Genomic DNA, 24,300 nt, shown 5'->3' with positions numbered 1-24,300 from the left:
AAGTTGGACCTGTGGCTTGAACTTGCCCTATATGCCTTGGAGCTGCTGTCCTGTCCTGCCGCCAGCGTCCTATCTGAGAGGGTGTTCAGTGCAGCCGGTGGCATCATCACTGACAAGCGCACCCGTCTGTCAGCTGAGAGTGCCGACCGGCTCACTTTGATAAAAATGAACCACCACTGGATAGAGCCTTCATTTTTGTGCCCACCTGTGTAAAGCACCCCAACATGAAACTCCATGTCTGTACTCAACCTCTCCAATTCCTCCGCATCCTCATACTCATCCACCATAAGCGTTGCACAATTCTGCTAATACTAGGCTCCCTCCACCCTGATTTCCCCCAACTCTGATGGTTAGAGGCTCCCTCCACCCTGCTTTCCCCCAACTCTGCTGGTTAGAGGCTCCCTCCACCATGATTTCCACCAACTCTGCTGGTTAGAGGCTCCCTCCACCCTGATTTCCACCAACTCTGCTGGTTAGAGGCTCCCTCCACCCTGATTTCCCCCAACTCTGCTGGTTAGAGGCTCCCTCCACCCTGCTTTCCCACAACTCTGCTGGTTAGAGGCTCCCTCCACCCTGCTTTCCCACAACTCTGCTGGTTAGAGGCTCCCTCCACCATGAATTTGCCCAAACTGGGCTGTTTAGAGGCTCCCTCCACCATGAATTGGTCCAAACTGGGTTTTTTAGAGGCTCCCTCCACCATGAATTGGTCCAAACTGGGGTTTTTAGAGGCTCCCTCCACCATGAATTTGCCCAAACTGGGCTGTTTAGAGGCTCCCTCCACCATGAATTGGTCCAAACTGGGTTTTTTAGAGGCTCCCTCCACCATGAATTGGTCCAAACTGGGGTTTTTAGAGGCTCCCTCCACCATGAATTTGCCCAAACTGGGCTGTTTAGAGGCTCCCTCCACCATGAATTTGCCCAAACTGGGCTGTTTAGAGGCTCCCTCCATCATGAATTGGTCCAAACTGGGTTTTTTAGAGGCTCCCTCCACCATGAATTGGTCCAAACTGGGGTTTTTAGAGGCTCCCTCCACCATGAATTGGTCCAAACTGGGTTTTTTAGAGGCTCCCTCCACCATGAATTTGCCCAAACTGGGCTGGTTAGAGGCTCCCTCCACCATGAATTGGTCCAAACTGGGTTTTTTAGAGGCTCCCTCCACCATGAATTGGTCCAAACTGGGTTTTTTAGAGGCTCCCTCCACCATGAATTTGCCCAAACTGGGCTGGTTAGAGGCTCCCTCCACCATGAATTGGTCCAAACTGGGTTTTTTAGAGGCTCCCTCCACCATGAATTGGTCCAAACTGGGTTTTTTAGAGGCTCCCTCCACCATGAATTTGCCCAAACTGGGCTGGTTAGAGGCTCCCTCCACCATGAATTTGCCCAAACTGGGCTGGTTAGAGGCTCCCTCCACCATGAATTGGTCCAAACTGGGTTTTTTAGAGGCTCCCTCCACCATGAATTTGCCCAAACTGGGCTGGTTAGAGGCTCCCTCCACCATGAATTGGTCCAAACTGGGTTTTTTAGAGGCTCCCTCCACCATGAATTGGTCCAAACTGGGCTGGTTAGAGGCTCCCTCCACCATGAATTGGTCCAAACTGGGTTTTTTAGGCTCCCTCCACCATGAATTGGTCCAAACTGGGTTTTTTAGAGGCTCCCTCCACCATGAATTTGCCCAAACTGGGCTGGTTAGAGGCTCCCTCCACCATGAATTGGTCCAAACTGGGTTTTTTAGAGGCTCCCTCCACCATGAATTGGTCCAAACTGGGGTTTTTAGAGGCTCCCTCCACCATGAATTTGCCCAAACTGGGGTGTTTAGAAGCTCCCTCCACCATGAATTTGCCCAAACTCTGCTGGTTAGAGGCTCAATCCACCCTGATTTTCAAAACAAATGTTGGTGCCAACCTCAACTTACTACAAGGGCCAAATTCACTTCTGGTGACAAGCTCTCCTCACTGCAAGTGCCAAATACACATGTTTCAAGGTGTTTTCCTACTGTCAGAGAGGTGGTATTGAGTGTGTAAAGTGTGTAGTTGTTAGGCTGTGATGTTGGGGTAATAGAGGGTCTTTGGTGTGTTAGATGCCCCCAGACATGCTTCCCCTGCTGTCCCAGTGTCATTCCAGAGGTGTTGGCATCATTTCCTGTGGTGTCATAGTGGACTTGGTGACCCTCCAGACACGGATTTGGGTTTCCACCTTAACGAGTATATGTTCCCCATAGACTATAATGGGGTTCGAAACCCGTTCGAACACACGAACATTGAGCGGCTGTTCGAATCGAATTTCGAACCTCGAACATTTTAGTGTTCGCTCATCTCTATCAATAATATATAGTGTGTTATAGGCAAAGTGTGATACATTATTGAATTTCTATATTGCTTTGCATTACCTGTTTTAAGAATTTTCTGTTAGAATTAATAGACTTTGGCATTATGTCATATTCGCAGATGATTTCTTTCATGTCACGTATTCCCTTACCATTCCAGATAACTTCAGGAGCTATTAAAACTAGACTAGAAGAAGCTGAAGCCACAGAACAAAAGATAAACACCGCTCGAGAGAAGTACAGGACAGTTGCCACCCAGGGATCCGTCATCTACTTTGTTATTGCAAGTCTCTCAGAAATAGATCCAATGTATCAATTCTCATTGAAGTACTTCAAACAAGTATGTTAAATATTCATCCTAGTTATCTGCATACAGCATTCTTCATTGAGCCAGACTTTTATCAGTCTCCGTATGGAAGTGTATTCTACACCTATCTGTGTTTACCCTAGTGATAGAAATGTATTTAACAGCTAAAAAGCAGAGATTGATATAAAGGGTGTCTCGGGGGTCATATTAACATGTTCAGTATTTCTATAATTGGGTAATCTTTAGGAACTCTTTACTTTTTAATAGGAAAAAAAACAACTAATAATTTGTGGAACTGCGTTTTCTTTTTCTGTCATTTCTTTACTTGTGTTGATATTACAGGTCATAGAACAATACAGCTGATTGACTCTGTAATGGAATTTCTCATCCCAAAATGACTATTGTATTAGAAAATTCTCCTGTCCAACTAATAATATGATTACTGGGCTTTACAGAATAGGAAGATATGGGCCTGTACGCTTGTCTTGTTCCAGACAATGTAATTGAGAAATCAAGTTCTGTGTCCAGATTTATTGGTCACCGCTACTGCTTCAGTAAGCTTTATGGAGCTGTTGGGTAATCTGCAGTTCTATGCAAACTGGAGGACTCTGGACTCCAAGCTGTTTGGACAAAACATGTAATATTTTTTTAAATTATGGTTTACATTATATGAACAGGTTTAACCCCTTCCCGCCGATGGCATTTTTTGATTTTCGTTTTTCGTTTTTGACTCCCCTCCTTCTAAACCCCATAACTTTTTTATTTCTCCGCTCCCAGAGTCATATGAGGTCTTAATTTTGGCGGGACAATTTTTTCTTCATGATGCCACCATTAATTATTCTATATAATGTACTGGGAAGCAGGAAAAAAATTCAGAATGGGGTGGATTTGAAGAAAAAATGCATTTCTGCGACTTTCTTACGGGCTTTGGTTTTACGGCGTTCACTGTGCAGCCAAAATGACATGTCCCCTGTATTCTGTGTTTCGGTACGGTTCCAGGGATACCAAATTTATATGGTTTTATTTACATTTTGACCCCTAAAAAAAATTCCAAAACGGTGTTAAAAAATTTTTTTTCTAAAAGTCGCCATATTCCGACGGCCGTAACTTTTTTATACGTGCGTGTACGGGGATGTATAGGGCGTCTTTTTTTGTGGGGCCGGGTGTACTTTTTAGTTCTACCATTTTCGGGAAATGTTATTGCTTTGATCACTTTTTATTCAAATTTTTATCAGAATTAAAACAGTGAAAAAATGGCGGTTTGGCACTTTTGACTATTTTTCCTGCTACGGCGTTTACCGAACAGGAAAAATATTTGTATAGATTTGTAGAGCGGGCGATTTCGGACGCGGGGATACCTAACATGTATATGTTTCACAGTTTTTAACTACTTTTATATGTATTCTAGGGAAAGGGGGGTGATTTGAACTTTTAATACTTTTTATATTTTTTTATATTTTTTTTTACTTTTTTTTTTATTTTTTTTTTTGCATTTATTAGACCCCCTAGGGGTGTTGAACCCCAGGGGGTCTGATCACTAATGCAATGCATTACAATGCTAATGCATTGCAATGCATTGCAAAAAATCATCATCTCTTTTGCAGGCTGTATACACCAGCCTGCAAAAGAGAGAATTTGCAGACCGGCTGGGAGCCTTTAACTAGGCTCCCGGCTGTCATGGCAACGGGGGGTCGGCCCTGGAGCATGCTCCAGGAGCCGGCGATCCCTGCCAAAATGGCGGCGCCCATGCGCCGCCAGGAAAATGGCACCTCCGGCGCCTTTGACAGCAGCGCCGGAGGGGTTAATGCCTCCGATCGGTCCGGGGACCGATCGGAGGCATGAGAGCCGGTTGTCTACTGCTTAAAGCAGTAGACACCCGGCGGCTATGACGGCCGCCCGGCTCCCGGGCGGTCGCCATAGTTACAGACCCGACACGCGCCGTACTATTACGGCGCATGTCGGGAAGGGGTTAAACTACAAAAAGCAAAATATAAAAATAAAAATGAATTTATATTTATAAAATTATAAAATATTTTTTATAAACAGCAGAATTAGTTAAAAATTTTAAAAAAATTTTTTTACATCTCAAAGAACCAACATACACATGCTTGTTAGAGTACACCTAGTATTATACAATGTACTAGTCTACTTTCTGGACACTTATAAACTTCCAGACTAGGACCCCCATATAATGGTGGCCACTAGAGATGAGCGAGTACTGTTCGGATCAGCCGATCCGAACAGCACGCTCACATAGAAATGAATGGACGTAGCTGGCACGCGGGAGGTTAAGCAGCTGGCCGCCGTCAAAGCGGAAGTACCAGGTGCATCCATTCATTTCTATGGAGCGTGCTGTTCGGATCGGCTGATCCGAACAGTACTCGCTCATCTCTAGTGGCCACATAGGACTCACAATGCACATTTTTCACTATCAGTAGGGAAGAACGGGGAGAACATACAAACTCCTTGCAGATGTTTTGTCCTTGGCGGGACTCGAACCCAGGACGCCAGTGCTGAAAGGCTGCAGTGCTAGCCACTGTGTTGCTCCAACTTTACAATGTTTTTTCGGATGTATAGTTTGGAGGTGGGGGATACAGAGTCGTCTAGTCATCCTGCTCAATTTCAAGACCTGATTCATTGTATAGCAGGAGGTACACTTTAACTTGCTTTTGTCCCATTGATGTTAAGTTGAATTATGACATCAATTGAGATGTGTTTTTTTTAATCGTTAAGTGTAATTTATTTTACATTTTTTGCAGTTATTTAACACCACAATTGAGACCGCTGAGAAGAGTAACAATCTCGATATACGTCTGGTAACCTTGGTTACCCAGACTCTTTTCTCATCTTACACCAATGTATCACGAGGTCTCTTTGAACAGCACAAGCTTATCTACAGTTTTATGCTCTGCATAGAGATCATGCGACAGAAAGGAGAAATCACTGACTCTGAATGGAATTTCTTCCTCCGAGGGGCTGCAGGCTTAGATAAGGTGGGATCTTATTGAAGATTAATCTGGATGTAATTTTATCTCAATAGCTGAAATAAAAAAAACCTATAGCCTAAAGGCTGAAAGGGTTCATGTAAATACAGAGATAAACGTAATCTTGCACATCAAACCATTAACCCATAATAAGACCATTTTACAATTCACTTTTCAATGTTCTATCTGTACATGATCATAGAACAATATCAGCTATTCTCTAAACCTATAATTTTGTGTTTGAATTCATACAAAAGCATAATGCATTGTAGAAAGTTAATCTTTGAGATTAATAGACTCTTTGAGACTCTATTAATGTTATTTTTTAGCAGGGATAAAGGAATTGCGATGCTTCATCAGATAGCTACATGTAGTTAACCTAAAAGGGCACTCTATGTGAATGAGAAAATATATATAGAAACAAAACCTTGTAGCAATCAAACAGAGAAATCTGTTCTTTACCTCTTGGCCCTCTCAATGGTTGACTGGAATGGTAAAATAGGTGGCACTTTGGTGAGGTGAAGTGGAGGTTGCTTGATTTTTACTTGTCCACATTATGAGCAGAGCAGTAGGTAGATCACTGCTGGGGCAAGCTGCTTCCAAGTCAGAGAAAAAGCAATATAAACTCTACGCTGAGAAAAAAAGGAAGTCAAAGCAAAATAAATGCCTTCAGGAAAGATTCCTGTATTCATATTTTCCATATTTTGCAACATGAAATTTGAGTGTAATATGAGGTATGTTTTTTTATGGATTGGTGTACTCTTTTACATTTTGCTTAATAGGAAGTTAGATCTCCTTTCTGGAGCATCAGCGTGGGAGTATCTGATGAGAAGGCAGAACATTTCTGTACATACTATATACAATAAAATGTACAGGGTATATAATAATCTTCTACAAAGTCAGGAAGTTATTTTAAAGAGGTTATCCTATCAGTGAAGACCCTTTTCGGAATGCGGCTCACTGGGACACTGGCCCTTGATCCTGCTTCTGGCAATCCACAGCAAGCACTTGGTTTTACTGGATAAATCTACACCCAGCCAAGTATTATCCCAGCAGCAGGAGAAATATATTATTACATGACGCCATGTAGTACATGGTTGGCAACAACCTGCCAGAACAGGAAACCTAATAAGGCATATACCTTTAATTTATATGTATAAAAAAAGATAATTTGAGAGACCTGTCTGAAAATAGTAGTTGGGGAACTAACCTCTGCTTCTATGGTGACAAACTGTATACTTCTATTTAAGTTATAATAACACTTTTTGTTTTTGTTTTTAGGAGCGCCCAACGAAACCAGATGTTCCCTGGCTTTCTGATATTCTGTGGAATAGTTGTTGTGACCTAGAAGAGATACTTCCATGTTTCAAAGGATTAAAAATAGATATATTATTGGCTCCTATTGTTATTAATTTAGGTCAGTAAGTAAAAGTATGCATAATATACAATTTTTATTATACATTGTAAAATTGGTGGTGGTCTGTATCTCAGCTACTATCATTTGTATGAAGGGCTTCTTCATTGTTGCCATTGCTCTGCGTGCTATTTACTTAAGACCGCTAGAAAAAAAATCATATTACTACACACCTACATTGCTATCACAATGGTATATCCACTTAACATGCCATTTTTATTGAAGGCTTAACCCCTGGCTGTGTCATAACAGAACCCATAAAGTCTAGCAGAAGAAAATTGCATCAGACATGGGAATTGATACTAAAGAGATTTAGTACTGAGTTGAGTTATATTACAATTAAATTTTTCCTTTCTTTGGATATCACTTGTGTGTACTATTGAATAACAAAGCAAAGAAGATACTCAACATACCATAGACCAGCACTGCATCGAAGACAGCAATTTGTTTAAGATAAAGACACACATTTGCAGTTTCTATTGGTAAAGGCAAAGATATTTTCTACCTTAGCCACCATTAGTAATAGACACACTCAGTCCCATTGCAGTGTATTTCGCATCCAGTCAATTTAATTAGATTTTGTCCCCTTTTAAATTGATACAAAACATTAGAGATTGTCTATAGACTAAAACATATTATAATTTTGGATATTTTCATGCTATTGATATATTTATATCCTTCATAAAAATATGTAATGAGATGAGATTGAGATAATTATTTTGGGCGTCCATTGGGAGGAAAGAGAAAATTATTTAATCAAGAGCGAAGAAGAAAAATGTCAACTAGTTGTGATAGAGGATGGAAGACTGAGGCACAAAACTAACTTAATTTGCATGTAAGGGAGCAATGAGATTAAATATTCACAGATCAGAAAGGTAACTAGCCTCCATAAGTTCACAATATTCACTGAAAAAAAGGTGATTGGAGACATTGATATAAAATATAAAACTTCACTTTTATTGAAAAGTATATACAATGTAGAGAAAACAAGAAACTGGAAGGGCAAAACAAAAACAAAATTTTCACGAATACCGCCTGGTCACAACAGTATAGAACAGGCATGTATGGATCTAGCCTATATGTGAGAAGTGATAATAATAGCTCTCATCTTCAATCTGCCTGGACCCCCTCAACCAAATGTGAATGCAAGTTAGGCCTCTGAAGTGGCAACCAATATATTATGATGTGTACAATGTTGTAGCAACAATGTATCTCCTCCTGTCCTGAGGCTATTGGTCTAATGCCACACCAACTGGAGTATGAAAGGAAACAAAGCCCAATACAAATGGGAATAAGTCAGTCCAGCGCTTCAATTGGCATATATAACTGACTAAACTGTATATATATGCCTACGCGTTTCCTCTATTAGATTCATCAAGGGGCTCTCAAAGTAGTAGAGAAATAGCAGTAAAAAATGCTGGTTTTATGCATTAGCGATATGTGGTGGCAGCATGACCGCTGGCTTAAGAGCAATCATGCTCCCACCACGTATAGCTAATGTCAGTGGCGTAACTAGGAATGGCCTCGTGGGCCTCGTGGCGGACCTTTGACATGCCCCCCCCCCCCCGACCGACGCCGAAGACCCCGACCAACCCCCCCCCTGCATTCCTGCGTGCATTATTATGCCCCATAGTTGCCCCTTCACACAGCATTATACCCCACAGAGGCCCCTTCATTTAGTATTATGCCCCATAGTGGCCCCATCACCCAGTATTATGACCCATAGTGGCCCTATCACCCAGTATTATGCTTCATTGTGGACACCATATTAACAATTATTATACTCTGGGGTCTTTTCAGACCCCAGAGTATAATAATTGGAGACCGAGAGGGGGATACAAACATAAACACTGTTACTCACCTATCCCTGCGCTCCCCGCTGTCTGCTATCTTGAATAATGTCAGGGACGTCATGTGACCGGGAGTCTGCGTCGCGATGCATAAGGCTGCAAGCCCCATCTGAGACATCACACAAGTAGGTCCCGAAGCCTTCGCGGAGCGTGGAGAGGTAAGTAACACTGTTTGTTATGTTCACTTACCTCTCCCGGGCCTACGATCATCATACCCCTGAGTATAATAATGATGTTTGCGGGGCCCGCGGTGTCACTTACCGATCCTGGCCCCTGCCAGGATCGGTAAGTAAGTAGGGGCCGTTACCGGCTGGAATAACTGCAGCCGGTGTCGGCCTATTAAAAAAAAACAAAAAAAAAAACGCAGCAGTAGTGTCTGTCGTCGGGCCCCCTAATGTTCCGGGCCCTGTGGCAGCTGCTTCCACGGTAGTTATGCCACTGGCTAATGCCACAATGACGGCCGGCATCAGAACTATTTATTTTCTGTTCCTTCTGTATTCTATCCCCTGCTTATTTCCAGCAGGAATCCTCTCACTGGTGGTTCATGTTTACTGCAGGGAAGCTAAGACTAAAGGTGGTGGTTCACTTCAGAAAGTACAGAAATCTCTGGTATAATGAACTCTAGAACAGTTGCTCTGTTGTCATATGAAAGCTGAGATTGATGCTATATGATGCTGGTGCATGTTTAGACTGTCTATTCTAAGCATATATAACCTACAGTATAAGTTAGCTTACTTTGATGATGGTTTTCACTGCGATCTTGCTCTCTTGTTGAGTGAGTCTAAAAGTTTAATCTAAAACTAGATGCTTCAAAACGTGTCTCATTGTTTCACATTTACACCACAGTTATAACCACAAGAGTAAATCTGCCTTTTTGTATTTTTCTACAGTCTGATTCATCTAATGTAAATTATGTTAAAGGGATTTCCCTCATCTCTTTTTCTCAGCAGTTTGCCTGTTGTCTCTTCTTCTCACTTCCTGTATTTTTCAACAAGCTGGTGGATGATTGCTTTATGGACAGGGGACTATGAAGTATCTCAGTAGATATAGACATTGCCTTTACCATGAAAAATTATTATGGTTGCTAGAAATCTAATATAACTGCAGATCAGATAATGTGCACAGTAAATGTATATTACATTACATAGGTTTGTACAAAACACTAACCATGCTCAGAGGCAACAGACTTTTGGTAAACTCAGTGTTATCTTTATGTTTACCTAGAGAAATAACAAACACTGTCCAAACCTTTATCGGCAAACTGCAACTAGCAGAACTGATTGCCTGGACTGAAGAGCAGTAAATAACAGCTCCGGGGAGCAGTGAGTGAGTCACGTCATGTGACTTTACATCAGATGACAGGCCGGGTGACTTGACAGCAATGTGTAAACAGTTTTTTGCTAGAAATCTTGTTTAAGTGAGATATTACTGTGCTATTGTTACACATTATCATGGTCTAGTTCAGATTCAGGCTCCTTATACCACTTCTACTACTTATAAGACAACATCTAATCCAATGTTCTCTGAATATTATACTTTATTAAGAGATAGTGTTTACATTGCGTTCTTTTTATTTTTTTAATGTTTTGAATTTCACAGGGACTCTTGAAGTTCGGATTAACCCCAGTACTTGGGATGGCTATAATTTACAGCCATCTACTGATGAAACACACAAAACATGGGATGAGAAGCTCAATTTATTTCAGAAGTTGATTGTTGTTAAAAGTTTTGTGGAGGAGAAGGTAAGTAAATACTGATTGTTAAGTTTGATGAGAAATTAAGACAAAAACTTTCAGAAATAGAGATAGAATGGTTAATAATTTATTTTTATCAATTAAAAAAAGTGAATGAACAAAAGAGAAATCTAAATGTAATCAATATTAGGTGTGACCACTTTCAAAGCAGAGGGGATGGGGAAAGGCAGAGCTAGGATAGCCCACAACATGTAATGATGATGTCACTCGAGGAGAGAGCGGCACAGGAAGAAGGAGAAGGTATATGTGATATCATAGAAACCACTGCTTGTAATCACAAATTAAAAATTAGCTTCAGCTGGCATGAAATTAAAGGCTGCATTCACATGGAGGAAAATGGCGCTGAATTTGGTGTGGAATCTGCAAGCAGAAAAAGGAACCCGCTAGCAGAAATAGGAACCCATTGAAATTAATTGGAGGCTTTTTTTTCAGCGCTGAATCTGACGCGGATTCCACATTAACCCCTTCCCGACATGCGCCGTAATAGTACGGCGCGTGTCGGGTCTGTAACTATGACGACCGCCCGGGAGCCGGGCGGCCGTCATAGCCGCCGGGTGTCTACTGCTTTAAGCAGTAGACAACCGGCTCTCATGCCTCCGATCGGTCCCCAGACCGATCGGAGGCATTAACCCCTCCGGCGCTGCTGTCAAAGGCGCCGGAGGCGCCATCTTCCCGGCGGCGCATGGGCGCCGCCATTTTGGCAGGGATCGCCGGCTCCTGGAGCATGCTCCAGGGCCGACCCCCCGTTGCCATGACAGCCGGGAGCCTTGTTAAGGGCTCCCAGCCAGTCTGCAAATTCTCTCTTTTGCAGGCTGGTGTATACAGCCTGCAAAAGAGATGATGATTTTTTGCAATGCATTGCAATGCATTAGCATTGTAATGCATTGCATTAGTGATCAGACCCCCTGGGGTTCAACACCCCTAGGGGGTCTAATAAATGCAAAAAAAAAATAAAAAAAAAAAGTAAAAAAAAATATAAAAAATATAAAAAGTATTAAAAGTTCAAATCACCCCCCTTTCCCTAGAACACATATAAAAGTAGTTAAAAACTGTGAAACATATACATGTTAGGTATCCCTGCGTCCGAAATCGCCCGCTCTACAAATCTATAAAAATATTTTTCCTGTTCGGTAAACGCCGTAGCAGGAAAAATAGTCAAAAGTGCCAAACTGCCGTTTTTTCACTGTTTTAATTCTGATAAAAATTTGAATAAAAAGTGATCAAAGCAATAACATTTCCCGAAAATGGTAGAACTAAAAAGTACACCCGGCCCCGCAAAAAAAGACGCCCTATGCATCCCCGTACACCTATGTATAAAAAAGTTACGGCCGTCGGAATATGGCGAGTTTTAGAAAAAAAATTTTTTAACACCGTTTTGGAATTTTTTTTAGGGGTCAAAATGTAAATAAAACCATATAAATTTGGTATCCCTGGAACCGTACCGAAACACAGAATACAGGGGACATGTCATTTTGGCTGCACAGTGAACGCCGTAAAACCAAAGCCCGTAAGAAAGTCGCAGAAATGCATTTTTTCTTCAAATCCACCCCATTCTGAATTTTTTTCCTGCTTCCCAGTACATTATATAGAATAATTAATGGTGGCATCATGAAGAAAAAATTGTCCCGCAAAAATTAAGACCTCATATGACTCTGGGAGCGGAGAAATAAAAAAGTTATGGGGTTTAGAAGGAGGGGAGTCAAAAACGAAAAACGAAAATCAAAAAATGCCATCGGCGGGAAGGGGTTAAATTCAGTGCCATTTTCCTCGTGTGAATGCACCCTTAATTGTGCAGTAAACAGAAACTGTCTGGGTCCTAGACAATCCCTTTACTGCACTTTGCTTAACTTTTTTTTACTGAAAAGTCACAGAGTGATTAAGTTACCTACATGTTACTGGAAAGGATATGGCGGAGGTAGCTAGTGAATGAAAAACAAAGACAGGGATGTGCGGTTTAAGGAAACACATTAAGGGCGGGTTTACATCTGCGCCCATGCGCGCTTTAAGCAATCCTGCTGGGTTTCCATCTTCTGCCCTGAGAAAATGGACAGGGGACGGAAACCCGGCAGTCAGTTTTCAAACGCATTCAAGTGAATGGGTTTGAAAAGTGAGCGCCCGTGAGTGTTTTGTATCTGTCTGCGGCAAAACCATTTTTTTTTTTTAACCGGACACAAAGTCCAGGTACAAAATGCTCACGGGCGCTCACTTTTCAACCCATTCACTTGAATGGGTTTGAAAACTGACTGCTAAGTTTACATCCAGTCTCTTGGGGCAGAAGACGGAAACCCAGCAGGATTGCCTAAAGTGAGCACGAGCGCAGGTGTGAACCCACCGTAACACGTCACAGCTATTTTCTAGCAGTGTTCCAGGAGGTTTTAGAAGTACTTAGCAGTATACGGTATATAGATAAATAAAGCTCTGGAGAGATAACAAATCTTACTGCAATCTGTTCTAGGTAATCTGTTCCCCTGCTTCTTACTCATTACTATTCCTCCTTCCCTCTCATTAAACTTCTACATACTACAGCCTATCTTCAGTGATGATGGCTCTGAGCAGTGAACTGAGCAGTTTAGCAGTGGTCAGTAGAGGAGCTGATAACAGGACACAGAAGCAATTTGTTTTTGATGTATTATACTGCAGAGTTTCATATTTTGACTTGAGCAATTCATTTGCAAAAAAAAAAAATTGGAAAGACAACTTCTCCTTAAAGCTAAGCCCACCTAGCAGGCCATAACAAAAAAAAAAAACGCTGTGGAAAAGACCACGGCGGACTTTCTGCCCCTATTATACCTATATGGAAAACAACAGCATTTCTATAGGTATAATTGATATGCAGCGACTTTCAACAATGAAAATATTTTTTTAAACCGCAGCTTTTCCACTGCCTATTTTTTTCTGCAATATTTACCAGAATCCCATCCACTTTGTAGAACATGTAAAATGCTTCCAAAAGTCATCACTTTTTTATTTTTCCATTTACAGAAGTTATATCAGGGCTATTTTATTACAGAACAAATTGCATTTGATAGAGGCGACATTTAATATTCTGTACAGTGTACGTCTACATCCACTGTATAATTCCACCAGTGACTGGGGAGAACAGCTGATCAGCAGAGTTGCTAGGTGTGGGATCAAGCCTAAGTATAGTTCATCAATATCAGAAATCCAGAAAACTCCTTGAATGTTCTGCTCCTATTTATTATGCAAGTCCTTGCACTGTATATTGTAAAGTTTCTTGCCATCCATTATACTTTATTGGCTAGAAAACTAATCTGTTTTCTCAGCTGAAATGAAAAGGCTATTTGCACTGGTATAATGAAATAAATTCTACTCCAGCACTTCTTGTCATTTGTTGGTGTAACAATCGTAGTTTTAATCGCCAGTTAATTGCCAGACGTAGGATTAAAGAATTGGTAACATTCATGTACTTAGCAAACAAATGTAAGAATGTTTTCGCATATTTTATACTCAGGCTCTACAAAGCTTGTCTTTTACAAACAAAGTTTAATATTTATACAGTGGTGAACTATCTCATTTTCTTAATAGCTTTTGTACTTTTCCACATTGAAGTAAAATGAATTTTTATGTACACATTTAAGTTAATGCTAGCAGCTTAAAAGCCTTTATATTTTAGCACTGCACAATTGGTGGAGCCCGTCCATATAGGGATCGAAACCTATAATCTTTAGATCACTTGTGCTGTAGACCAGTGGTTCTCAACCTTCGGAACACATATCTCCAGGGTCCATCCGGTGAATCCCCAGTGGGCCCCGAGTACTGACTATTACTCCTCATTTTGCGAATGCAAATGCATTAGTCAGGGGCCCGACCGGGATAGTCAGGAGCCAGACCCACAACCTGCCACCATCCGGGTCAGCAGGAGATATGTCACGGTTTCACCACATCTGCGTCCGGTTGTCTTTTGTGGGTCCAGATGTAATATTTAGTTATAACGTATTGGAGAATGTCTATTGCTTTGATCACTTTTTTTATTAAAATTTTTATTAGAGATAAAAAAGCTGAAAAAACAGCGATTCGGTTTCTATTTTTCCTCTTACAGCGTTTTCAGACACAGGGATACCTAAAGTGTATGTATTTCATAGTATTTTTTAATTTTTACGTACGAGATCCAAACACTAGTGTGAACCTAGCGTCAAGCAGGGCAGAGAGACTTCAAAGTTGTCCCCTAACACTGTGGGGGCGGGGGTGCCATCTCACATGTGTTGGCCATGGCTCATGGAAGCCAGTAGAACAGCTTGTCAGTTAGTATATTTGACTCTTTTATTGTGTGGAGACCCACACCTTGTTTGACTGCACAGGTCACACGTAACTGTCCATGGGTGTATTTCCCTAATTTTAAGATTTTGTAAGGACAATATGTGCTTGGATTTTTTTTTTTGCTTTTTTTTTAAATTATGGCCTGACACATAAAACCATAGAATTCAAAGATGCTATACTTTGTTTTTTAAATGAGTAACATTGCAGATATTTTGCCTCTGTTGCATAATATCTTAGTTGAGATTCAGTAATGCATTTGGAATAGTTGTCCCCTATAGAGTACTGTATCTTGTTTTGTATAAAGGTTGCAATTTCCAGCAGAAAAATTATCTCCTCCGCGACTTTTATCTTTTAGCATTCTTAGGGCAGATTCACACCAGCACCTGGTCTCCGCATTGCAGGTTTCCGGCTTCTGCCCGAGAAACTGGACAGGAGACGGAACCCCAGCGATCAGTTTTCAAACCCATTCACTTGTATGGGTTTGCAAAGTGACCGCCCGTGAGCGTCTTGTGCGTCTCCACAGCGAAACAGTTTTTTTTTAACTGGACACAAAGTTGGACATGCAGGACTTTGTGTATGGTTAAAAGAAAACTGTCCAGTTTCTTGGGCAGAAGATGGAAATCTGCAAAGCGGAGACCGGGTGCTGGTGTGAACCCGCCCTAATTTGTTTCAGATTTCCACATCTATATCATGTAACAGCATTGATGTGTCACATTCCATAAAAGATCTTTTTTATAACTGTGAATTAAATTCAATTCTAGGTTGTCTTCGGAATCACAGAGTTTGTCATTAATAGTTTGGGAAAAAAATTTATTGAGAATCCTCCAGTCGATCTGGTTACACTTTACCAGGACATGTCATCCTCTACACCACTAATATTTATACTGAGCACTGGATCAGATCCAATGGGAGCATTTCAAAGATTTGCAAAGGAAAAAGGATACTTAGAACGGTAAACCAAATTTGTACATTTTTTATATGACTGCTTATTAAATTTTGGAAGAATATGCAAATCTGACTTCCATGATGTAATTAGGATGCCAGTGCCTCAAGTATGCACAACAATAGAAGGTGCCGACTGAGAATGTGCAAGTCTACCTTCCATGATGTAATTAGGAAGACAGAGTCTCAGTCAAGCAAGCCTATACAGGGCGCTCCCTTTAACATCATGCCGACCTTGTTTGCTATTGTATTGGTGTGCATACTTGAGGCACTGGCATCCTAAATACATAATGGAAGTCAGATTAGCATATTCTTCCCATGTTCCTTTGCAATGGAGCGCTCATGGCTTAATAAGACTCCACACACCTATATGGTGGTCTCTCCCTATGGAGTGACGATATTCCCTTAACCCTGTCTAAGCCTCTCACCTCTGCCAGATCAGTCCTCTCTGCGCCAAGCTGACGAGATGCAAATACATCGAAACGGCTGTCCTTGGCTGAGAAGACTGCATCTGGTATAATCCCAACATCATTGCAAACAAAGGCCTCTGAGAAGGTCGGCATGATGTTAAAGGGAGCGCCCTGTATAGGCTTGATTGACTGAGACTCTGTCTTCCTAATTACATCATGGAAGACAGATTTGCACATTCTCAGTCGGCGCCCTCTATTGGTGTGCATACCTGAGGCACTGGCATCCTAATTACATCATGGAAGTCAGATTTGCATATTCTTCCCATGTATTAAATTTTGGTCATAAATATTATATGATTTATAAGGAACATGTCCTACCCATTCACATATCTGGTCACCAGCCTATATATTTTTGCTCCCTTTATGACAGGACAGCAAAAAAAAGTGTTGGCAAAATGACACATTTTATAAAGGTGCATCAGAGTCTTTCCTGCTATAGTCCCTGCTACTTCCCTCTGGTGTTTGCTGCAGCGGTGGCATCTACTGAGTCTAGTGTATGGCTGCAGCAGTCATGTGCTGTTATCTAGTACTGGTGAGGAGTAGCTGCAACAGTGCTGGAGCAGTAGAAGATTCAGATGGTGAATACCTCTTAGTTTGTTATTTTAAGACATCCCCTGTCTGTGTCTGATTTTGTTTTTACCCTAATACAGGACAACCCCTTTGAGCTTTCTTAAAATAAAAGAAACTCAAGTTTTTGGCCAGATTTTCCTTTTAGAGTCCCTGCACACAGGGGAGATTCAGTGTGGATCTGCAGCACAAAATCTGCAAATTGCACCACAAAATCTACAGAAAAAAATTTGCTGAAGACTTTACTTTGAATTTTTCCCGTCATATTGAAAGTACAGAAATCCATAGTGGAAATCCATCGCCAAGCTGTAGATTTTAATATCAGGACTGCATGTCAATTTACAAATGGAAAATTTCTTAAGTGTGTACCTGAGATCTGTGTACATACTGCACACATAATACTCTATTTGTGGATATATTCTTAATATCCAGGGAAAATAAGTATTCTTTTGTGTGGGTTTAATAATTCTGTGTTTCAAGAAGATTTTTTGGAAAAATACAACTCATCAACAGGCAACACGCAGGTGGAACGTTGATAAGTCATTTCACTGGATTGAATGTGCTATCTACTAAACATTAAAAGTTAGAAGCGTTCACACTACCACCACTGTCCACCCTGGGGTTTCCATCCAAAATCCTGGGGAAACTGGACAGGGGACAGCTTGCCCGTGGTCAGCTTTAAAACCGATTCATTTGAGGCCGCATATGGACACCAGCAGTTTGTCTTAAAGCTGACCGCCGGCAAGTCCAGTTTCCCCGGTGTTTAAGATGGAAACCCCGAGGCAGACGCCCCCTAAGACCCTTATTCAGACATGGTGTATATGTTGAAGTATATTTCTTTCAGAAAAAATAGAAATGAAAGTAAAGTACAATATGTTTGAATGGGATTTGTACATCCACATATAGAAGACTTTTTACCCATTGTATTTCAGTGCATGAAATTGCAGAAAAAATCTGCTACAAATGGACTTAACATCTACAGCATGCCTAGAATTTGCTGCAGTTTATTAAAACTATATGTGAATGAGTCTTATAATACAATGTATTACTGTAAGGTACTATGTACAGAACTGAAATTCTGCAGCAAATACATGCTGTGTGAACTTAGCCTGACACACATAAACTGATTGGAATATTCTCAATTCAAGAGTATATTAAGTTTCATATTTTCCTACCACCTATAAACATGAGATGCCTGTATCACTTGAATTTTTATTGGTATTTTACTACAAATGGAATATCATGAAATACAAGTTTTATTGGTATGTGGCTTTTCCATTTTTTCTAGGGTGCAGTCAATTTCTCTTGGACAAGGACAGGGACCAATTGCAGAAAGAATGATAAAAGATGCGATGAAGAGTGGAAACTGGATATTTCTACAAAATTGCCATTTGGCGGTGTCATGGATGCTGCCCATGGAAGAACTTATAAAAAGCTTTACAGAACCAAGTATGTGGAATAGTATTCATAGCAAATTTTTCTCTACTTTTTTATTGCAATGAAAGAGATAGGCTAAATATAGGATACTGAAATCCACTGCATTGCCTGAATGTCCTTCTCAGCTCAAGGCAAGAAAGTGTAAGAACTTAACAGTCTTTGATCACAACAAAATAATTTTCAATGACTGCTTGACTAAAATAGACAACCCCTGAAAGTGTTTATAGATCAGCGTGTGAAAAACATGTCCATTTAAATTCACTGATGAGACAAATAGATGGGTGTATGCAGTAATATAGAATAGTATAGAATAATATCGCTCTGTGTAGGGACTCTTTTTAGCACCAAGGACTAAATAAAAGCCCTAGGCAGGACCTTGTTATTCTCCCAGGATGAAATCTAATCTCCCTGGCACTAAATATACAGCCACAGCAACTTTAGTAACTGCAGCACTTCAATGCATCAATAAAAAGCATCCAAGGACCTAAAAATTGAAACCTTTTTTTCTGTTGCATATTGTTTCAAAATGCATTTTTTTATTGGCAAAGTTCTGCTACCCACATGGTATCATAAGAAAAGTGAATAACACTAACTATTAGGTTGCACCAAACTGTCGTGCCACATTCTCAGTTTTAAAGGAGTTCTATCAGCAAAATCATGCTGCTAGAGCCCCACATATGCGTGAATAGCCTTTAAAAAAGCTATTGAGGCACCGTAAATGTTATATTAAACTACCCCCCCATTTTAAAATAATACCCTAAAAAAGAATGTGATCTACTTACGCATCGTGCACGCTGGGCGGGCATTCAGGGTGCGCCGTATTCTTCATCGACGCCTCCTCTTCCTCCGATGTCCTCGGGTCCCGTCCTCCTCCGGCGCTCGCGAACTGACATTGATAAAAAAAATGGCCTGGGCGCATGCGCAGTAGCATGCGGCTTCTACTACGGCTACTGCGCATGCGCGCAGGCCATTTTTTTTTTATCAATGTCAGTTAGCGAGCGCCGGAGGAGGACGGGACCCGAGGACATAGGAGGAAGAGGAGGCGTGGATGAAGAAGACACACCCTGAATGCCCACCCAGCGTGCACGATGCGTAAGTAGATCATTCTTTTTTAGGTTTTTCTGATAGAGCCCCTTTAATATATTTTGCTTTTGGTGCCAATTTCATTGATCCTATAAAATTATTGACATCCTTTGTGGGGTCCTACAGGCAGGGCCAGTTATTTATAGGTGTCAGGATGGATAGCAATAATAATCTATACAATACAATATCTATATAATGTTAGAAAATACATTATTTGATATTCTTTTATAATCTTTGCATAATATCGTTATCAGTCAGTCTTGTGACTTTTCTCACTTCCATTTCACTGGCTCTGTAGATGTCATTCTTCTTATGAATGAGATCAGTGACCTGACAGGAAGTTGAGATGTGGGAATATTGAAGTGACACTTGCCTGGTTCTGCTGTGCTTGCGGAAATCAATCTCATTTCGCTTTGCCTGGAAAAGGCCAAGTAAAACTGCCCTTGTTCTACTTTTTTTCATGGGGAAAATGATATTGACCCTGAACCATGCAGTGAAATAAAGTTTAGGGGCATCCCTTGTCATTCTTATTTTATTAAAGATGCTTGGAAAACTGGATGCTGCATAAAGCCCCTTCATTTCTATTTGTAATTCTTTCTAAGACTTCTGGAGGAGGCATAGCAAATTCCATAGTGATTTCAGTAATTCCACAATTTAGTAATTTACAAAGAATAATTTTCTTTCTTACTATATTTTACAGATGTTTCCATAAATGAAAACTTCAGACTGTTTTTAAGCTCAATGCCCACCAGAACATTCCCTGTTACTGTTCTCCAGAATTCTGTAAAGGTGAGACTACAAACACATAGTAGCATGCAGTCATTCAGTTAGCCCTGGTTTTACCTTCATGCCCCTATTATGCCCTGTAAATCTCTGTATAGCATCTGTTACTCAATAAAAATAATTTTTAGAATGGGGTCTAATGATGTTTACCAAGTATTTGTCTTCTGCAGCTGGCATGTCTTTTTCCAAACATTGCAGACTGCTTAGCAGAAGTGACTGTTTTGGCACATCTTCATGAAAATATATGAGAAGACCCACTAATATGTGATCTAGGCAAGTGGTTCTCAGTGTTTTCAAGCAAAGTACTCCCTGGTGAGAAAATGTCCCAACCAAGTACCCAAAGTAGCGATCACTTGTAAATATTAATAAAAGAAGGATTTTTTTTGCAGTTTTCATTAACAGAGCCCCACCTGTAGTCTAATGGCCCTCTCACATCAGTGCCCCATATATAATAGAATGATCTCTACAGTGTCCCCCACATGTAATATAATGGCCTACACATGTAAAATAAGAACCCCCGCAGGGCCATAGCAGCCCCCATAAAGTATAATATCTCAATGCAGTATAATGTCCCTTAGTGGCCCTACATTAATAAAGTCCCACGTACATAGGGTTTCTCATGATATCAGGTTCAGTCGATCCTGCATTTTTCTGGGGTTCAGTTTGACCCTCAGATTATAATTAGTGGAATTCACAGGGAAGTAATCAAAAATCAAAAAAGATTGTTGCTTACTAGAGATGAGCGAACAGTGTTCTATCGAACTCATGTTCGATCGGATATTAGGCTGTTCGGCATGTTCGAATCGAATCGAACACCGCGTGGTAAAGTGCGCCATTACTCGATTCCCCTCCCACCTTCCCTGGCGCCTTTTTTGCTCCAATAATAGCGCAGGGTAGGTGGGACAGGAACTACGACACCGGTGACGTTGAAAAAAGTAGGCAAAACCCATTGGCTGCCGAAAACATGTGACCTCTAATTTAAAAGAACAGCGACGCCCAGGTTCGCGTCATTCTGAGCTTGCAATTCACCGGGGACGGAGGTTTCCGTCCAGTTAGCTAGGGCTTAGATTCTGGGTAGGCAGGGACAGGCTAGGATAGGAAGGAGAAGACAACCAACAGCTCTTATAAGAGCTAAATTCCAGGGAGAAGCTTGTCAGTGTAACGTGGCACTGACGGGCTCAATCGCCGCAACCCAGCTTTCCGCGAATCCTGAATGGAATACACTGACAGTGTATTCCCGTATACCCGATATATACCCCTGATACCCGTTCCAACGGTGTGCCCCCCCACCTTCACCCCAGAAATACCCTGCAAGTCCTCTAGCAATAGAATTGGGGCTATATACACCCACTATTTTTGCTACTGCCATATAGTGCCATTGTCTGACTGGGAATTCAAAGAATATATTGGGGTTACATATCACTTCAATTCCAGGGAGAAGCTTGTCAGTGTAACGTGGCACTGACGGGCTCAATCGCCGCAACCCAGCTTTCCCAGGATCCTGAATGGAACACACTGACAGTGTATTCCCGTATACCCCATATATACACCCCAAATCCCCGTTCCAACGGTGTGCCCCCCCACCTTCACCTCAGAAATACCCTGCAAGTCCCCTAGCAATAGAATTGGGGCTATATACACCCACAATTTTTGCTACTGGTATATAGTGCCAGTTTCTGACTGGGAATTCAAAGAATATATTGGGGTTACGTGCACCCACAATTTTTGCTACTGGTATATAGTGCCATTGTCTCACTGGGAATTCAAAGAATATATTGGGGTTATGTGCACCCACAATTTTTGCTACTGGTATATAGTGCCATTGTCTGACTGGGAATTCAAAGAATATATGGGGGTTACGTGCACCCACAATTTTTGCTACTGGTATATAGTGCCATTGTCTGACTGGGAATTCAAAGAATATATTGGGGTTATGTGCACCCACAATTTTTGCTACTGCTATATAGTGCCAGTTTCTGACTGGGAATTCAAAGAATATATTGGGGTTACGTGCACCCACAATTTTTGCTACTGGTATATAGTGCCATTGTCTCACTGGGAATTCAAAGAATATATGGGGGTTATGTGCACCCACAATTTTTGCTACTGCTATATAGTGCCAGTTTCTGACTGGTAATTCAAAGAATATATTGGGGTTACGTGCACCCACAATTTTTGCTACTGGTATATAGTGCCATTGTCTCACTGGGAATTCAAAGAATATATGGGGGTTACGTGCACCCACAATTTTTGCTACTGGTATATAGTGCCATTGTCTGACTGGGAATTCAAAGAATATATTGGGGTTACGTGCACCCACAATTTTTGCTACTGGTATATAGTGCCATTGTCTCACTGGGAATTCAAAGAATATATTGGGGTTACGTGCACCCACAATTTTTGCTACTGGTATATAGTGCCATTGTCTGACTGGGAATTCAAAGAATATATTGGGGTTACAAATACCCTCATTTCTTGCTACTGCCATATAGTTCCAGTTTCTGACTGGTAATTCAAGAATATATTGGGGTTACGTGCACCCACAATTTTTGCTACTGGTATATAGTGCCATTGTCTGACTGGGAATTCAAAGAATATATGGGGGTTACATGCACCCACATTTTTTGCTACTGGTATATAGTGCCATTGTCTGACTGGGAATTCAAAGAATATATTGGGGTTATGTGCACCCACAATTTTTGCTACTGGTATATAGTGCCAGTTTCTGACTGGTAATTCAAAGAATATATTGGGGTTACGTGCACCCACAATTTTTGCTACTGCTATATAGTGCCAGTTTCTGACTGGTAATTCAAAGAATATATTGGGGTTATGTGCACCCACAATTTTTGCTACTGCTATATAGTTCCAGTTTCTGACTGGTAATTCAAAGAATATATTGGGGTTACGTGCACCCACAATTTTTGCTACTGGTATATAGTGCCATTGTCTGACTGGGAATTCAAAGAATATATGGGGGTTACGTGCACCCACAATTTTTGCTACTGGTATATAGTGCCATTGTCTGACTGGGAATTCAAAGAATATATTGGGGTTATGTGCACCCACAATTTTTGCTACTGCTATATAGTGCCAGTTTCTGACTGGTAATTCAAAGAATATATTGGGGTTACGTGCACCCACAATTTTTGCTACTGGTATATAGTGCCATTGTCTCACTGGGAATTCAAAGAATATATGGGGGTTACGTGCACCCACAATTTTTGCTACTGGTATGTAGTGCCATTGTCTGACTGGGAATTCAAAGAATATATTGGGGTTACAAATACCCTCATTTCTTGCTACTGCCATATAGTTCCAGTTTCTGACTGGTAATTCAAAGAATATATGGGGGTTACGTGCACCCACAATTTTTGCTACTGGTATATAGTGCCAGTTTCTGACTGGTAATTCAAAGAATATATTGGGGTTACGTGCACCCACAATTTTTGCTACTGGTATATAGTGCCAGTTTCTGACTGGTAATTCAAAGAATATATTGGTGTTATGTGCACCCACAATTTTTGCTACTGCTATATAGTTCCAGTTTCTGACTGGTAATTCAAAGAATATATTGGGGTTACGTGCACCCACAATTTTTGCTACTGGTATATAGTGCCATTGTCTGACTGGGAATTCAAAGAATATATGGGGGTTACGTGCACCCACAATTTTTGCTACTGGTATATAGTGCCATTGTCTGACTGGGAATTCAAAGAATATATTGGGGTTATGTGCACCCACAATTTTTGCTACTGCTATATAGTGCCAGTTTCTGACTGGTAATTCAAAGAATATATTGGGGTTACGTGCACCCACAATTTTTGCTACTGGTATATAGTGCCATTGTCTCACTGGGAATTCAAAGAATATATGGGGGTTACGTGCACCCACAATTTTTGCTACTGGTATATAGTGCCATTGTCTGACTGGGAATTCAAAGAATATATTGGGGTTATGTGCACCCACAATTTTTGCTACTGCTATATAGTGCCAGTTTCTGACTGGTAATTCAAAGAATATATTGGGGTTACGTGCACCCACAATTTTTGCTACTGGTATATAGTGCCATTGTCTCACTGGGAATTCAAAGAATATATGGGGGTTA

General features: G+C 41.0%; 1 protein-coding gene across 1 annotated transcript in view; it reads left to right on the top strand.

Moving 5' to 3' along the window:
* DNAH6 (dynein axonemal heavy chain 6) overlaps positions 1–24,300 on the top strand; it is a 285,907-nt gene that overhangs the window by 195,788 nt on the left and 65,819 nt on the right. The window contains exons 59-65 of the mRNA XM_075284265.1: positions 2,484–2,663; positions 5,390–5,623; positions 6,896–7,031; positions 10,478–10,620; positions 15,672–15,862; positions 18,178–18,338; positions 20,110–20,198. Of these exons, the coding sequence (XP_075140366.1) occupies positions 2,484–2,663; positions 5,390–5,623; positions 6,896–7,031; positions 10,478–10,620; positions 15,672–15,862; positions 18,178–18,338; positions 20,110–20,198 (1,134 nt within the window). The remainder of the gene's footprint in view (positions 1–2,483; positions 2,664–5,389; positions 5,624–6,895; positions 7,032–10,477; positions 10,621–15,671; positions 15,863–18,177; positions 18,339–20,109; positions 20,199–24,300) is intronic.

This window comes from Leptodactylus fuscus, chromosome 1 (assembly GCF_031893055.1).
Source record: "Leptodactylus fuscus isolate aLepFus1 chromosome 1, aLepFus1.hap2, whole genome shotgun sequence".
In the NCBI taxonomy this organism is placed as follows: Eukaryota; Metazoa; Chordata; class Amphibia; order Anura; family Leptodactylidae; genus Leptodactylus; species Leptodactylus fuscus.
Note: the sequence above shows the minus strand (reverse complement) of the source record. Positions and strands in the feature narration are given on the sequence as shown.